Here is an 18,947-nt window from a genome sequence, read left to right on the forward strand (position 1 = left end):
AAATGTCAACATCTGGCTTCCACCAGCATGTGCACATGTATACATGTACATACACATATACACATGTTCACACACATACCTGTATACACAAGCATACCATCAGAAGTACTTTAAAAATAACATGTAGATGAAATTAGAAGATATTAAAATGAAGGTTCTAATTAGGGTGAGGTCTGTGATGTTGTTAAGTAGCCAATCTCATGGGAAAGCACAAAGACTTTCAGGGGGCTACATAGGGATTGATTGCTTAAAGGTTTCCTTTAGACTTCCCTTGGGGTTCCACATACCTGGGCATAGGTAGCTGGGCTTTAGGCTCTAATACAGAGGCATGGATGGAATGACGTTGGCTTTCATAACACGGGACCAATGGAAATCACAATTTCTTCATGGTGGTTCTTTGAGTTACCTGATCATACTCAGTACACATCTCAGATGTTTGTCTCATTCACCCACTCAGCATTCCCTAAGAAATTACGTTATCTATCTCGTTCTTGTCTTAAAGGTGTTCATGCTTGAGGCAAAGAAAAGAGAAACCAAGCTTAGATATGTTGTAGACAAAAATGGTCACGTAGATATTTTGGTATTACAGTAGAAGTTCGTCTACAGAGGAGTAGTCTTTCACTTCTAACAGCTTGACAATTAGGAAAACATCATATAATCTTTCAAAAAAGACATATTCTAGAAAGTATATACTTTCTAAATAAGATTGGAGCAAGGAACTTCTGAAGATACAAATTCAGCATAAAAAATAGCAACGACTTTTCATAATGGGATGTTGTACCTGACTGTCATCCAGTAGAACAGCCTACATCTTTGGAAGCTCAACTGTGCACACTTGCAAAAGACCATCCCAACTGGCCTTCTTGACCTCCAACATCAATGTATAACATGTTGGTTTGACAGGGTCATAGGACACTCCCTGGAGTATCCGGACACTACATGCCACTTGCATATATGGTATTCTGCCCTAATTGCTCGTTGCCTCAGTGAGAAGCGATAAGCTTTATAAGTCAGGGAAGACCAGGCAAGAGAGACTCTATATCTGTGGTTATAGAAAGGCTGGTTATGTAAAGACTTTTCCACTGTGTCCTTTAGTGAGAGGGAGGACACCTATACTCTTGTAAGTAACCCCTCACTTATGCTTTTTAAGTGAGCCTAGTTAAATCATTGGTTCGCCCAGAGTGAACGTTAATAAAATATTAACTTGGACACTGATTTGTTGTTGGAACCGTAGGACAAGGGACAGAAGCTGCTTCCATATTCTTCTGGGAAGGAGTTTTCACAACGTGTTCTGGCATGGTTGAAAAGAGCCTGCCACGGTAGAGGCTGGGAAAGCATTTAAGGGCTCAGCCAAAGGGCAACTGATAATTGTGTTGCATCTGCATCTAGTCAGGCCCCACCTGTTCCCTGATTGTTCTAACATGCAGACTCTGTGTTTAGGTACCTCATTCTTCTGAGTTTCTGAAAAATAGTGAAGGAGCAGAACAAACTCCATTTTGAGAAAGAACTTCATTTCGGACAGGGCTTTTTTATTGTTTTTATTGAGCTATATATTTTTTTCTGTTCCCATCCCCCCCCCACTTCTACCCTATCTCATGATCCCCATGCTCCCAACTTACTCAGGAGATTTTGCCGTTTTCTATTTCCCATGTAGATTAGATCCATGTATGTCTCTCTTAGGGTTCTCTTTGTCATCTAGGTTCTCTGGGATTGTGAATTGTAGGCTGGTTTTTCTTTGCTTTATATCTAAAAGCCAATTCTGAGTGAGTACATTTGCTATTTATCTTTGAAAGGGGTAAATACAGACCAACAAAGTCATAAACACTTTCAAGAAGCTGTGTCTGCCCTGGTCAAACTGACCCCACTAAGGTGTCCAAACAACATCTGTTTACATATGCTTGCTTGAATGTCCTTATAGGTATCTGATTACCCACTGTTTTGAAATTCTTGTCTGCTGACAGTAGCTGTTTGAAAATTCCCCTATATCCCAAACAATGAATTCAAAAGTTGTATGCCCATACCCAATCCTGAAATGCCAGGGTTTGAGCCACCCTGATTGTGGTTTTCCCTTTAGAAACCCCAGTCCCTGAGGGCTCTGAGCCATTTTCCTCCACCTGCTGCATCAGCGTGTTGAATTGCTGTCCAAGCTGGCTTAAATTCAATAAACTCCAGTGTACTTGCATCAGATACCAGCTCTGTGTTGGTCTTGTTTGGGCGTTACATGGGATGCGGGCTCAAAAATAAAATATATATGCATAAAACCTGCACAGCTCCGAAAATGACTTATATAATGTTTAATGTATAAATATGCATCTTGTTAAGAAGCTTAATGGAAAAAAAGCCTTCCAGCCCACTAAGTAACTCTAATATTACTAAAATTATTGAAACTACCTGCAATTCCAATTCTTTATAACCCACATTTTAAAATGAGTATATGAATGAGACAAAATCGCATGTGACACTTTCACAATGTTGACTTCTAACTTCACTCTGTAGATACAAAGTTTATGCTCAGATCTTAAACACACAGTATTTAGTCTTGTGTGTTACTATAACATAAAGTCAAAACTTAAAGAATGAAAAACGGAAAACTTCGATTCTCTTACCAACTGTGATTGAAACAGTTTCATTTAACTGAGGTGAAAACTAGAGCGTAGACGACTTACTTATCAGTGGTCAATAATCCCACAGTACTGAACTGAATACAGTTCAATAATACCACAGTAACCCAAGCAACGTGTTTACCAAACAATTCCAGCAAGGAGGACCCTGAATTAAGTGTTGTGAGAGAGAGGTGTTTGCCTAGCACAGAATAGTTATAGTGTGTTCTGTTGGTAAGAACACGCAGATGTTGTTTGTGTCTGTGGGTATTCTTCTGAATTGCAAAATATGCAGATACAGTATTTGTATATACATGTATATGGTACAGGTGTGTAACATGAGGGCCGGCTTGTTGGGGTTTCTGTCTCGCCGGTACCCCACAGCCGACAAACCCCAAAGAAAATCACACACAAGACTCCATAAGGTTATAAACTGATTGGCCCATTAGCTCAGGCATCTTGTTAACCCTTGTAACTTATATTAACCCATTATTATTATCTATGGTAGCCATATGGCTTAGTACCTTTTTCAGCTAGGCCAGTTCACATGTTGCTTCTTCGGTGATCTGGACAGGAATGGTTGAGGGAGCTTTCTCCCTCCTAGCCTTATCCTATTCTCATTGCCCCGCCTCTACTTCCTGTCTGGTTGACCCGCCTATACTTCCTGCCTGGCCAATCAGCATCTTATTAAAATATGATTGACAGAATACAGATATTCTCCCGCACCATTTCCCTCTTCTTTTTTTTTTTTTTAAACAAAGGAAAATACCCATAGTCCATTTGTTGGGAATGTGGGCGTAGTATTTCAGGCTACTTCCTGCTGGTTTGGGGTGCTGATAATCTTATGGGGACCTAAAGAAAATTTAGAGTTATAATCAAGTCCTGAATGAAGTATCCTGTGAGTCTTGATCATCTCAGGCAGCAGTCTTGAACCTGTTCTGGATGAAGAACTCAGACATCTGGGCCATCTATTCCTGTTGGAGATTTTTCAGGTGGCCTCCCTTGGCCAAAGGTGATTTTTCTTAATTCTGAATAAATCCAGAGCCTCTCGTTTTCTGTGGAAACAAAAGCAGAATCTCTTCTCCAAAGTAACATACCTTTTGACTTCAATTTTGAAGCCAAGGTATTTTCAAAATACCTTTCTTGGGTTGATTCTGCAGCATTTATAAGTAAATATCTTTTAGCAGCTGTTGTTCCTTCCTCAGCAATCAAACAATTCAAAGAGAGCATAATAGCATACAGTATCAAGATTCTCTGTTTATTTCCCATCTTTACGTGGCTTTATTTTAACCTCTATTTCTCTTATTTTTACTTTTACTTTTTGAGACAGTTTCTCTGTATATCTTTGTCCTGGAATAACTCTGTAGACCAGGCTGTCCTTGACCTCACAGAGATCTGCCTGTCTCTACCTCCCCAGTGCTGGGATTAAAAGCATGTGATACCACACCTTGAACTCACAGAGATTTGTCTCTGCCTCCCAGGCACTGGAATTAAAGGTGTGTACTAACACACCTTGAAGTCACAGAGGTCAATCTACCTCTGCCCCTTGAAGTCACAAAGGTCAATATACCTTTGCCTCCCAGGCATTGGGATTAAAGGTGTGTACCACCACACCCCATGTCTCCCTTTTCTTCTTTTTTATTTTTAATGACTTTAACCTTTAGCCTGCATATATTTTTAACATACTATAAACCAGTTAGAGGTTTTCTTCCTCTTTGAATCTCTCTTTACTGTATATCTCTCTTTTTCTGACTACATAAGCCTTTAATTTACTAAGCAATATGGAGAGCCGTGGCTTTGACGGCTAGATCCAGTCCATTCCTTAGCTTTTCAGACTCATGGTAGAGGTACCACTGGAGCCTTTTACTGCCACAACTCTATGGCGTTTCAAGGTCCCTGCCAGCAAGCAAGCAAGCTGGAGCATTCTGCTCACAGACCACACTCAGTCGGACTGCCTACCTGAAAGAGTCAGAGATTGCCCTGGCAGGACAGTACGGAAAGCCGGCATTTTAAAATAGCGCAGCATTTTTCCTGCTTCGACTGAAAACCGAAAAGCATGCATTCATCTTTTGATCAACACCGTTTAAGTGTTTCGTGGAAGGACCTCTTAAAAGAGCTGCAGGGTTTTGCAGCTAAAGCTGAGTCAGGAAGCCTCTCTTAGATGAGAGCATTCGCTTGCCTCTAGCAAGCAGAGCAGACCCGAGAAATTGCTGCTACCAAGAAAATATGCTTTACTCTATTCTTTCCCAAGCTTTCTCAGGCTTTCTGTGGATTCAGTTATCCACGTCTGGATGCCATATGTAACATGAGGGCCGGCTTGTTGGGGTTTCTGTCCCGCCCAGTACCCCAAAGAAAATCACACACAAGACTCCATAAGGTTATAAACTGATTGGCCCATTAGCTCAGGCATCTTGTTAACCCTTGTAACTTATATTAACCCATTATTATTATCTATGGTAGCCATATGGCTTGGTACCTTTTTCAGCTAGGCCAGTTCACATGTTGCTTCTTTGGTGATCTGGACAGGAATGGCTGAGGGAGCTTTCTCCCTCCTAGCCTTATCCTATTCTCATTGCCCCGCCTCTACTTCCTGTCTGGTTGACCCGCCTATACTTCCTGCCTGGCCAATCAGCATTTTATTAAAATACATGATTGACAGAATACAGATAATTCTCCCACACCACAGGTGGAAAACTTTAGGCAGATAGATTGCATGAATAAAATTATACATCAGAATGTCAATAGCAATGTAGCTGATCTAGAGAAAGGGATCTCAGGGTAGTGAAACCAGAGAAAAGTATACTCTACTTGTTCTGGCAGGGTAAATGGTAGCCTTTCCTATGCACCTCAGCTAGAATATGTGCATTGAAATACCAAAGTATTTAACAACTTTTATTTTCTATATTAACACCTGCCATTATTTCAATTCCTTCAAGACTTCATTTCTCTTTACCTGCTTTTCATTAGAAAGGTGACCTACGCCTCACGAAGCAACTGCACCAAGAACACCAGAGAGTCAAGGGCAGAGAGGAAAATCTTGCTTTGAACCTGAGAGGTCTCAGCTGACCCACATGCCATAGAGAAGCTGTGTGAACTGAAACATATGTACTGAAGATCAGTCACCTCCCTCCTCCCAGCTGGCACAGATGAACCCATTGGCATCCAAGGACAAGGGAGAGTGAATTTGGGAGTGAGGAATTGGTTCTTTCTTCTAACAAATAAACAGAAGTGACCCCTTAAAACCTTCACTTCCATAGTTATGCTAGCATTCTGGATTATGAATGAAAATGTGTTCTCGGGAGTGGAGAAGACCAGATGCTAAGGGTCCTAACCATGTCTGGGTTAGATCTGAAAAACTCAGCCAACCATAACAAGCTATAAAAATACAGAGCGTGTGCAGTTAGACCTACAATTAGGTCTCAGCTCTGCTGTTTTTTCATGATGTGATCTCTCTGAAACCTTTCCCCTCATTGGAAACATAAGCATAATTAAAGTAACCTCAGCATGTGTGCTCAAGCAAAATGACAGTGTTTGTGAATGCAGTTGCCCAAAGGTGACAAAATTAGTTAAGTGGAAAACGCTACCACGGAAAGGAAGCTGTGTCAACTGTAACTTAAGATCATTGACCCTGGCGTTGGGCACACTGCAAGGGCAACCCTTGATCACTTTCATCACCAGTAAGATATGAATTAAAACAAGCCTTGTGGACACATGAGTTTGTGGAGAATTTGAGTTTAAGGTAAAAGAGAGGAAAGCTAACAGAGAAAAGAAAGGCAAGCCATGATCTATTTTTTCACTTGGTCCATTTTCCTGTCTTTCAAAGTTTTTTTTTTTAACTTTCTGAGTTTTGTTGAGTGAATGCATTGCATCTCTGCATCCCTTATGGTGTGTGTGTGTGTGTGTGTGTGTGTGTGTGTGTGTGTCATACCTACACATGCTCATGACTACAATCTCTCTAAATGAGAACATTCACTCATTTACCTGAAGACCATTAGATATTATTAGTTTGTTCAAGCCAGAAAAAGACACTGTTGGGTCATGTGCATACTTTTAACCATATAGACACTTTTGTTAAACAGAGATGTTTTGATGCACTGTAATTGATTTCCTGTTCCCAATTTCAGGGCCTTGTGTATGCTACTGGATCTTCAGCAACGGATGGTCGCTCAAGGTTAGTTTTAATATAGTTAATATTAATGCTAATGTATGTTTTCTAAAATTTCTGTAAAAAAATCCCAAAGCCTATAAATCTGCATCTGGAATCCTGTGCTGTCTCTAGGAGCCTCGTGACTACTGAGAAACCAGCAGCCATGAGCCAGAAATCTGATTTCATTCCTTTTACAATTTGACAGCAGTTTTTCTTCTCAGCATGTCTCTCAGGAGCTCTAAAGAAACTACATGGAAAGTTCTAGACATTTTCACTTGGGTCCTTTACTTAAAGTCGTTTCTTTTCCATGGTAGCCATTTCCAATAAATTCCTCTAGCAAATTCCTAAACATTTTCCAGGACTGCACAAGAGACCTTCAAAACCTTCCTTTTGAGACTCTTATTCCCTGTGTGTTTGCTCACGCCGTGTACCTGTGCATAACTCAGTACAAGTCCTTTTTTATAAAGGATTCAGAGATGAGGCACACTGACTAAACAAAACTCAATGAAAACTTCAAATTCAAAAGCAGTTGAAAGTCAGTTCCAAAGACGCAGGTCCTGCTTCCAGTGCCCTCTCCTCTGACTTACCCAGCTTTTCTCTCTGCTCATCTTCCCCCCCTTCACTTTCAACCTGCATTCTTCACAAACTCATGAACTTAGCTCCAGGCAGTGTCCAATCTTTAGCTCTGTTACCATCTGCCACCAGGGAGGAAGAAACACTCTTATTTCAAAATAGTTTGAATACTCTTGGGACATACAGGAGCTCAATCACCACTGGACTCATAAATCCCATGGCTAAAGGCAAAATACTTTGAGGTGTCCTTACTGTCACTGGACTAGGTGTCTATGAGTGAGAAATCAGAATTACTTAAACACATGACTTAAAATAACTACATTTCAGGATTTGTGGGGAAGGCTGTAAAAAAAAATCCTAGAGATGTTTATTTTAACTACTTTTTAAAATGGATTTGAAATGCTGGTAAGTACACAGTGACTCTAGATATATAGACAGGTATATGTCTTAAGATAGTGGTTTTGTCATATTTTCTAGGCACACAAAATTCTACTAGTTCTGAAATACAACACAGAGAGAAAAACAAAGAGGTATACATGCACTCATGCATGCATGCTTGTAGTAGGAGGCCACTTGTTTGTTACTGCTGCTCAACCCCAAAATAACCACACAGAAACTGTATTAATTAAATCACTGCTTGAACCATTAGCTCTAGCTTCTAATTGGCTAACTCTTACATCTTAATTTAACCCATTTCTATTAATCTGTGTATTGCCACATGACTGTGGCTTACCAGCAAGGTTCTGGCATGTCTGTACCTGGTGGCTATATGGCTTCTCCCGACTCCACCTCCTTTCTCCCAGGATTCAGTGTAGTTTTCCCCACCTACCTCTGTTCTGCCCTGTGCAGGCCTAAGACAGTTTCTTTATTAACCAGTGGTATTCACAGCATACAGAGGGGAATCCCACATCACATGCTTAACAGCATACATAATAGCATAACTTTCTTAAGAAACTTATATTCCAACTATTAATATAATCTTTGCTATGTTGGGAAATCTGAGCAGGCAATCTTCGTTGTTAAACCCAAAGCTAAAATCGAAGTAAAGTATTTGTTTAAAATGTAAACTACAGCTCTCTTTCTCTATGTGTGTGTATGTAGGTATGTTGGGAAGAGGGCATGTTTGAGCCATGACTTAATTGTGGAGGTCAGAGGGGATCTTGTAGGAGTTGGTTTTTTCCTTCTGCCATGTGTATCTAGGAGACTGACATGAGGCATCAAGAGCTTCTACTCACTGAGCCATTATGCAGGGTCCAAGTAAAATATATCAAGAAATTCTACTCATTTACAAAAAAGGAGACAGAAATATTATTTATATACATGAATAATTTAATATATATTTGTGTTCAATAAGATTTGAATTTAACTATCAGATATTTTGTTCTAGTTACAACATGCTAAAATTAATATTTTTATATATCTCAGACTATATCCATACTTGCAAAGAGCCCTGGTGCCTGTCTAATTAGACTAATTTGCCTTTCAAAACAATTGATATCTCTATGCTTCTGTTGCTATCTATTTTGGATCCATTCTTGGCTGAATACTTCTGAAGTCTTCAATTTCTGCAGGAAGCCGCACATTCAGAATGACAATTCATTGGTCTTTGATCATTGAGATGCCCCAATTAAACACAGAACTCTGCAGCAGTTTGAGAACCCTCACACTGGCATTTGGATTTTGGGGGCCCAAGTGTCCCGATTTTTCTAGCTCTACCGAGTAGGTTCTTTCCCTTCTGCTGCTGCCGACTTGGGGACACATACTTCTCAGTCTGTGGGCCTGCGAGACTGCCATACTCTCCTACAGTTTGAGAATCACAGTTACCTAGAGATGTGTAGCTCTGTCTCCTCCCAGCAGTTAAACAAATCTTGTCCGGGTGGACTGGGGTCAAAGATGCAATCCTGCAGTCATGCAAATTTCCTTTTGATGGTCCACCATGTATATTTTGGGTGAAGCATTTGCTTTTATAACTTCCCCGCAAAGAGAGATTACTCTGATCTCTGCTTATGGATTGCTTTCTGGGCCCGACACACCGGGATTTGGATATGGGTGTCCTGGAACTGGATGGTATCTGGGTTCTTATACTGTGGCGTGACCCGACTTCTACAGATTGAGAAGACTGGCTGCACTTTCTCTTCTGTTTTGTCAAAGAAACCGGCATTTTATCCTTTCTAGTAGGAAAGGGGACATTTCCAGAGATACAATGCATAGAAAGATCAGCTTCTCTGGATTTGCTGTTTGTCTGGGTTCTTTCCCTAGATAATCTTTGAAAAGCCTTCGGTGAAGATCCTTCAAGCTTCTTTTTCTTTTTTTTTATTTCTTTTTTCCGATAATGTACCTGTTGGCCAGGACTCAAAACGTTTGTTTCCTTTACATTGTGCTTTCTTGGTGGTACTTGATTAGAATCCACTGCTGCTCTCCAGGCGTGGGAAGCGATTCCACTCTTCTGCAGGTCCTCGACATGGTCGGGGAGCAGCTTTGAATTTTCTGTCTTTTTCTCTTGAACATCTGTGCCTGGGACGCTTTCCCTGAGATGATCCCAGTCCAGTAACAAATTGGTTGTACAAACCACATCCTTGAAATCATGTTCCCATTCGTCTTTGGTCCAAGCATGGAATTTGCTTGCTGTTTTCTGATGGGTCATTGAGGTTGGAGGAATTTGTACGGCAAGATTGCCGTTTGGGAACTGCTTCAAGTCCGAGAGAGGCCCCTTTCCAGTCTTGTTCCACTGAACCTGGGTGTTCCTTGACTGCTTTGTTCCTTGCTGAGATATCACGAGGGAGAGATCGTCAGGCAAAGACAAGACTGGAGTAGAAAAGAAGCTCTTGTTTTTCACCCACGTGGAAAGGGGACACTGGTAGATGGCACTCCGGTCATAGGTCTCCACGTCGTAAGACGAATAAACAAAACTGAGGAACTCATGTAGAAAGTGGCGGGTATGCTGGAGGAGATAAGGCTCCAGTAGGTCAGTGAAAGATTCACTCTCCAGGTCAAATTTGGTCATGTGATGGAGAATGGCAGCTAGAATATTCTTCACTGTGTAGCCATAGTCTCCATAAACAGCGGTGAGTTCCCGTTTTAGCCAAGGGATCAACCGGTGGAGGCTACCGGGATTTCTTTTGAAATACTTCGCTGAAAAGTGATTTTCCAATTTAGAGCCTTGGACATGTTTTACCCAGATTCCAGAATAGTACAGAGCTCGTCTGAAGGCCACAACCACGTGGTCTTTAGAGTGTCCCAAGGACCTGGAGTATGACAGAAACTTCCCACGGGCTCCAAACTTCTTCAGTACTTCTTGGATAGTCAGCTCTCTCGACGGTTTGATTTTCCGTTTGATCTTCTTTGAGGTCTCGCTGAGATTTTGCCTTTGAGAGAAGCCCACAGAACTTTCCTCCTCTGAAGGGAGAAGCACAGGGTCTTCCTTGTTGTTATTCTTCAGGCCGTTGGAACAAGACTGGGACAGAAAGCGTTTCATGATGGGAGAGAGTGAGGATTTTTTACTTGATCCGGAGAGTGACGCATCATCCTCTCGCTTTACGAGAGGGGAATTCCAGTCAGACTCACCCTGACTACATCCCAAACAGTTCGGGCACTCACAGTTCGATGAGAGCTCTACTGCCATTGGCTGAACAGATTCTATTTCATGAACCGGATGGGGGGGAGAAAACATTGCTTCAAATCAGTTTCTCATCTGGCAGGAAAAATATCATTAAAAGTACTCCATGCATATTTTTTTGAATTCCTCTCTCTGTGGAATAAATTCAGGAATATAGTTAGGAGACACACTACTTCTAATATGATTAATAGCATGCACAGGAAACTCAGTGTCTATAAGGAAGCGAACACACAGGCATATTGACTTTCTTCTTTCTCAAAGTAGCATTTCAAGCTCTGAATAGCAAATTCAGATAAAATGAAATCAAGATTAGCCCACGGACACATATACACAAGTAACATACAGACTGAGAAAGCAACCAGTAATCTACAAGCCTCACTCCACCCCCAAACCCACCCATCCCCTCTAACCTCAGTGGTTTCCAGAGACACAGACAGTGACTTCACAGAGAAGACTAGAGCAGCTCACTGAGACACAGACATTGACTGCGCGGATAGGTTCAAGGGTGGATCCATGAGACACAGACACTGACTGCAACAATCAGGTCAAGAGGCACAGACACTGCACCAATTGGAGGAGAAGATGGGTAGATGCCAATGGAAGATACATTCAACAACCTAAGGAACAATATGGTACCAACAGAACCAGTAGTCCTACAATAGAAAGACCTGAACGTACCAACTCAGAAGAAGCAGAAGAAAATTACTTAAAAAATAACTTTATGAAGATGATGGAGACTCTTAAAGAGTAAATGAAAAATTCTCTTAAACAAATGGAGGAAAAACAAACAAAAAAAAATGGAAGAAATAAATGAATCACTTAAAGAAAGCCAAGAATAAGCAATTAAACAGGTAAAGGAAACAGTTCAAGACTTGAAAATTGAAATAGAGGCAATAATGAAAACACAAATAGAAAAAATTCTGGAAATGGAAAATGTGGGAAAATGAACAGATGCAAGCATAACCAACAGGATACAAGAGATGGAAGAGAGAATCTCAGGCATTAAAGATACGCTATAGGAAATAGTTTCATCAGTCAAAGAAAACATTAAAGCCAACAAAGTCATAAGACAAAAAATCCAGGAAATCTAGAACACCATGAGAAGGTGAAACCCAAGAATAATGGGGATAGAAGAAGAATACAAGTGCAAAGGCAGAGAAATATATTAAATAAAGTCATAGAAGAAAGCTTTCCCAGCCTAAAGAAGGAAATGCTTTTAGGGGTGCAAGAAGTTTATAGAACACTAAATAGACTGAACCCCCCCCAAAAAAAGTAGGGTAAACAAAGAGAACAATACAAAGAATCAATTCTTTTTGAGAAAATCAACAAGATCGACAAACCTTTATCCAAACTAGCCAAAAGACATACAGAGACTATCTCAATTGAAAAAAATCAGAAATGAAAAGGGAGTCATAACAACAGACACTAAGGAAATCCAGAGAATCATCAGATCACACTTCAAAAACGTGTACATCCACAAAATTGGAAAATTTAAGAGAAGTGGAAACTATCTGTATAAGTTCCATATACTAAAACTAAAGATCAGATAAACAATTTACATAGACCCCCTAAGGAAATAGAAGCAGTCATTAAAAGTCTCCCAAACAAAAAAAGCCCAGGACCAGATGGCTTCAGATCCAAATTCATAAGTGACCCCAAAAATTCTACCAGGGAACTTCTACAGCTGATAAATACCTTCAGTAATGTGGCTGGATACAAAATTAACTCAAAAACTCAGTAGCCTTCTTATATACAAATTATAAATGGGCCGAGAAAGAAATCAGGGCAACAACATCCTCTACAATAGCCACAAATATAAAACTCTAACCAAAAAAAGTAAGAGACCTGTATGACAAGAACTTTAAGTCTCTAAAAAAAGAAACTGAAGATGTCAGAAAATGGAAAGGTCTCCCATACTCTTGGATAGGTGGAGTCAACATAATAAAAATAGCAATCTTACCAAAAGCCATCTACAGATTCAATGCAATCCCCATCAAAATCCCAATGTAACACTTCATAGACCTTGAATAAATAATACTCATCATCGTATGAAAAAACAAAAAACCCAGAATAGCTAAAATAATCCTGTACAACAAAGGAACTTTCAGAGGCCTCACTATCCCTGACTTCAAACTCTACTATAGTGCTATAGTAACAAAAACAGCTTGGTATTGACATAAAAACAGACATGTGGACCAATGGAAACAAATTGAAGACCCTGACATTAATCTACATACCTGCGGACACCTGATATTTGACAAAGAAGCCAAAATGGTACAATGGAAAAAGGAAAGCATCTTTAACAAATGGTGCTGGCATAACTGAATGTCAACATGTAGAAAACTGCAAATAGATCTATATCTGCCGCCATGTACAAAACTCAAGTCTAAATTGATCAAGGACCTCAACATAAATCCAGTTACAATGAATCAGATAGAAGAGAAAGTGGGAATTAGCCTTGGACACATTGGCACAGGAGGCTATTTCCTAAATAAAGTACCAGTCACGCAAACACTGAGAGCAACAATCAATAAATGGGACTGCCTGAAAGTGAAAAGCTTCTGTAAGGCAAAGGACACAGTAAATAAGACTATATGCCAACCTACAGCATGGGCAAATATCTTCACCAGTCCCACATCTGAAGCAGAACTAATCTCCAAAATATATAAATAACTCAAGAAAATAGACATCAAAATACAAAATAATCCAATTTTTAAAAATGGGATACAGATCTAAAGAGAATTCTCAGCAGAAGAACCTCAAATGACCAAAAGACATTAAATTAAGGAAATACGTCCTCAATCATCAGGGAAATACAAATCAAAATGACTCTGACAGGTAAGATACGATCTTACACCTGTCAGAATAAGATCAAAAATACTTATGTTGGAGGGGATGTGGAGTCAGGGGAACACTTTCCCACTGCTGGTGGAGTACAAACTTACACAGTCACTTTGGAATCAGTATGACAGTTTCTCAAAAAGTTGGGAATCAATCTTCATCAAGACCCAGCAATATCACTCCTGTGCATATACCCAAAGGATGCTCAATCATACCTCAAGGACACTTGCTCAACAATGTTTATAGCAGCATTATTCATAATAGCCAGAATCTGGAAACAATCTAGATGGCCCTCAACTGAAGAATGAATAAAGGAAACGTGGTACATTTACACAACAGAGTATTATTCAGTTGTAAAAAAAATGACATTATGAAATTTTCAGAAAAATGGATGGAACTAGAAAAAGAATCCAAAGTGAGGTATCCCAGACTCAGAAGACAAACTCAATATGTACTCACTCATAAGTAGATATTAGACATAAAGCAAAATATAACCACACTACAATCCACAGCTCCAGAGAAGCAAAGAAGAGCCTACAAGGGACACATGAATCACTCTAGGAAAGGGAATTAGATGAGATCTCCTGGGTAAACTGGGGGTGGGTGGGGAGTGGTAAAAGGGAGGAGATGGGAATGTGAGGGAATGTGATGTTCGAGGAGGGATGGAGTGGGCGAGCAATGAAAGAGAGATCGTGATAGAGGGAGCCACTACAGGGTTAGGGAGAAACCTGGTGCTAGGGAAATTCCCAACACTTCACAAGGAAGACCCCAGTTAAAACTCCTAGCAATTGTGGAGAGGGTGCCTGAAATGCCCTTCCCTATAATCAGATTGGTAAATACCCCAACTATCACCATAGAACCTTTATCCAGTAATTGGTGGAACCTGATGCAAGAGACCACAACCAAACAGCAGGCAGAGTTCCGGGAACTCAATCAAAGAGAAGGAGGAGGGAATGAGCAAGCAAAGTCAAGATCATGATGGAAAAATCTACAGACACAACTGAACCAATCTCATGAAAACTCATGAACTCTAGCCCTACCCCTGTGGAGCCTCCATGGGGCCAAACTAGATCCTTCATATGTAGGAGACAGTGGTGAAGCTTAGACTATCTGATAGGCCCCTGACAGTAGGACCAGGATCTATCCGTGGTGTACAACAATGAAGTACATTGTTGGAGTCCATTCCCTTTGGTAGGATGTCATGCTCAACTTTAATGCAGGGGGAAGACTCCCCAACTTACTGTGCCAGACTTTGTTGACTTCCCTGGGAACCTTTATCTGTTGGGAGGAGTAGATGTGGGGTAGGCTTGAGGGAAGGTGAGGGAAAGGGCAGGAGAAGGAGCCAGGGGGGAAAACTGTGGTTGGAATGTAAAATGAAATTTAAAAAATTTTTAGGAATAAAGTGATTAAGAGCATATTGGGATCCAGAGTGGGACGTGAACACTGGTCATTGCCACATCTGGTGTTCCTGAGCTTCAGTTTTGATAGTCAGAACTGACAGCTAAAAATGACAGGGGTCAAAGAATAGGTGGTGTTTGAGGTTGGACATGCAATACAAAACACCTTCTTCAGTCTGTGTATCCAAATGTTGATACGTTAAAAGAAATTAGTTTTTTTTTTTAAAAAAATCTCCACGAGAGGAGTCAGCAAGAAAACTTAAAACTAGAAATAAGTCAACATATTTGCAGATTAAATTCAAGGAATGTATTTCTGAAAGGTCGCAGGAGGACTACTCATTTTTAATTTTACAGTGGCTCTAATTAGCAAAGGCAAACAAGTTCTCTTAGGAGCAGGCGACTGAAATGCGAGTCTCTTGAAAACTTCCCATAAATGAATTCACAGCTGAAACAAGCCTGTCACACAGTAACAAGCTTGGTGTCATCCTACAATCCTTGTTACATGGAAGGCTGAAGAAAGAGAATCATGAGTTCAAAGCCTGCCTGGGTTACAGAGGAGTTCAAATCTACCCAGGGCAATTTCACTAAGATCATGTCCTAAAATTAAAAGTACATCAAGGTTGGGAATATTGACCATTAGTAGAACACATATTAGCATTTGTTGAGGCCATAACTTCAATACTTAGTACTGCCTCAAACAAGCAAACAAGCAGCAAGTTGTCCAGTAACAAACAAGAAATAGACTGTTTCAAGAATAAGCCTACAGGAAAAAAATGACAACAAACTTGGTTCCTAAGAAAATCAGAAAATGTATGAACTAAATGGAGTTTAAAAGTTCAAAATGTTTTGAGGATTTGTGTGTGTGTGTGTGTGTGTGTGTGTGTGTCCAGAAGGATTTGAAACACAGCCAAATAAGATTAAGAGAAATACAAATTATAACTATTAAAAAATTAAATAGATCAAACAAACAGTATAAGTACCACTGAATAGAGTTGTTGCCATGGTAGAGTAGAGGTCTGAACCCACTACACAGACTGCATCAGAGAGACAGAAAAGACAAACGGAAAGATGTAGACAAGGAAAGCAAAATGAGAGGGTTTAAGAATTTTAGAAACAATGAGGTTAAGGAAAGGCAGTCATGAAAGAGATAAGACCTAACATCTTTCAAGAATGTGTAAAATTTTTAAATCATTAGACTCAGAATTATAATTAAGTCTAACTATAATCAATAAAAGGAAACCTACATCAAAATAAACTAAAGCGATGATGAAGTCCATGAAACATAAAGTATTTTTTCATTGAAAAGATGAATGCATAGTCAAAGAATGTTTAAAGCTAATACTGGAATTAGATGTGCACTGGAAATAACTTCCAGGGATCAGATCAAAATTATATAGAAATTAGTAGAATGTTATTTAGAGGAATTAGAGCTCCAAAAACTCAGACACAAAAAGCCACCCCAAAAGAATGTATGTGAAATAAAGTCTGTGAGAAAAATGCTTGGAGAAACAAGCAGGAGAGGGAAGAGAGAATGGTAAGGAGAGCCCGGGTAGGCACAGAGCCATAGAAGAAAGCATTGTGTAGAGCATCGCAGAGGTCATACGAAGTTAAATGACAACAGAACTCCTTTCAACCATGGCCATCCATCTATTCCATGTGGACATACCTCTTCATGTCTAACTGCTGCAGGAATCTCTTATGTAATCCCACCACAGACTTTCACCTTTGAATAATCTGTGTTCAAAGACCTAAATAAAGACAGCTTCTCACACCAGAATGAGGTCAGTGAAAATGGATTTCAGAAATTAGGTCAATATTTGATGAAAATTGAGAGCAATCTAGACACAGCTCGTTTCATTATACTGCTTACTCACCGAGTCTTCATCTTAAACAAAGGGATCGGTAGTGCATTCTTCAGCAAATGAAGGAGCCCCCATCCAAGTGAGCCCTAGCTGCCAGATTCATTTGTTTATAGTGAATAACCTCTATTTTGTTTGCCATGGAGACAGAATTCAGAACTCAGGGCAAGTTCTATTTCAGACTAGGGTTAAAGGGAAAGCTCCTTGAAGGTTGGTGTCTTGCGTTTTGAATCAGCAAGTGATGTTAAAATTCAAGGTGAATAAGATAGGATTCAGACCCATAATTTAGAGGAGACCCAAGCTCTCTCATCTTCTAGTAGACCAAAGGCAATGCATTAGCAAGAAGCCTGACGCAGAGTAAACACCAAGTGATTTTTTTTCCTAATGAATGAATCCACTCAAATAATATGTGAATACTTAGATTTAAATTATTTGATAACAAACTTGTCCCTTTAAATGACAGATACGAGTAAATAGTTTAATATGTATACAAGGTGGGTTACCCACAACTTGGCTGTGAATCAACACCAGTGCTACTTAGAGGGGAACACAGGGCAGACATGAGTGAGTTCTAATGCTAGCCTCTTGCTCCCTGGGCTTTGTCTGTGAAATGTAGGTTACCAAATGGCTCAAATGAGATAAGAGATGACAAAAGTTAACTTATTTTAGAAGTTATCTATATGCACATAGAAAAAATAGAAGAAACTATGTTCACATCTTGTTTCCCTTCCTATCATTTTCTTCCTTCCATTTTAGTCTTTTCTCTTTTCCCTCAGTTCTCAAGGTCTCAAAATTCTAATGCAGCATGGAGTGGAAGAGGATGCTGGGAAGGGGATAATGTCTTGCCATCCAAAGTGAAAATTTACCAGGTTAAGGAAGATTATGAGGTAGCAATGGCAAAATCACTCCAAGCCATTCATCATATCACCAGGAGTTAAAGAAGTCCAGTTCTGGCTTTGTTCATTGCCTTAGGACCAGGTGAGCTTCAGGAGAATGTACAAGCTGCTGTTTCGGGGTGGACTGTTCCATAACTGTTAAATAGATCAAGTTGATTGACAGTATATCCGTACTGACTCGATGCCTGCTTGATCTATCAGTTACTGATAGAAGCGTGGGATGAGCATCTCTAGCCGTAATGCTGCATTTCCCCTTTTCTCCTTGCAGTTCTAGTACGTTGTGGAGCATACATTTTGCTGCCCACATTGTTAGGTGAATAGTTCCACAATGGACAGAACTCTTTACTATATAAAAAGAATTGCTTTCTCGCTGGTAATTTTTCTTGACTTGGTGCTCGCTTTTATTAAAACAAATTTATGTAGCAATTTTACATTTCTTTTGGCATGGTATATTATTCACCATCCCTTTTCTCCGGATATAATTCTCATTGCTAGATTGAACTTTGTGTAGATAGCATATGGATGGGTCTATTTTCCTATCTACTCTGATGGTCTGTTTTCATTGGTCTAGTTGGACCCTCAACTTAAAATAATTATTGATATAGCTGAATTGATGCCTGCCACGTATCCTAATTTGCTTTCTGTTGTGATAAACACCATGACCAATGGGGGAATGATTCATTTGGCTTACTATACCATGTATAATTTTCTTATTTCAGCTGGCAAGTTATAGTCCATCCCTGAGAGAAGTTAGGACAGGCACTCAATCAGGAGCAGAGGCAGGAACCATGGAGGAAAGTTACTTACTGGTATGTTCTCTCTGGATTCTGCTCAACCCACTGAGCTTCTCATATAGGGAGTGGCTAGGGATGACTGCCCACTGTGGACTGTGCACACATCAATTAGAAAACAAGAAAACCTTGCACAGAATGCCCACAGGATGTTGCACGGACATGCCCAGGGGCCCATGTGACCTGAACATTTGCTAAGCTGTGCTTCCTTCTTCTCAGGGGAATCT

At 40.1% G+C, this 18,947-nt stretch overlaps 1 protein-coding gene across 1 annotated transcript; it reads right to left on the reverse strand.

Moving 5' to 3' along the window:
• Positions 1–8,628: 8,628 nt before the first annotated feature.
• Positions 8,629–17,152, reverse strand: LOC125391201 (uncharacterized). The gene is made up of 2 exons (XM_048420532.3): positions 17,049–17,152; positions 8,629–11,068 (listed from the first exon to the last, which is right to left on the reverse strand). The coding sequence occupies exon 2, from the start codon at positions 10,988–10,990 to the stop codon at positions 8,948–8,950; it is 2,043 nt and encodes a 680-aa protein (XP_048276489.3). The 5' UTR covers positions 10,991–11,068; positions 17,049–17,152; the 3' UTR covers positions 8,629–8,947.
• Between the last annotated feature and the right edge of the window lie 1,795 nt (positions 17,153–18,947).

This window comes from Myodes glareolus, chromosome 16, assembly GCF_982192425.1.
Source record: "Myodes glareolus chromosome 16, mMyoGla1.1, whole genome shotgun sequence".
NCBI classification, from domain to species: domain Eukaryota; kingdom Metazoa; phylum Chordata; class Mammalia; order Rodentia; family Cricetidae; genus Myodes; species Myodes glareolus.

Coding starts and splice junctions, on each gene's coding strand:
- LOC125391201 (XM_048420532.3), bottom strand. CDS start 10,990: ATGTTTTCTCCCCCCCATCCGGTTCATGAAATAGAATCTGTTCAGCCA.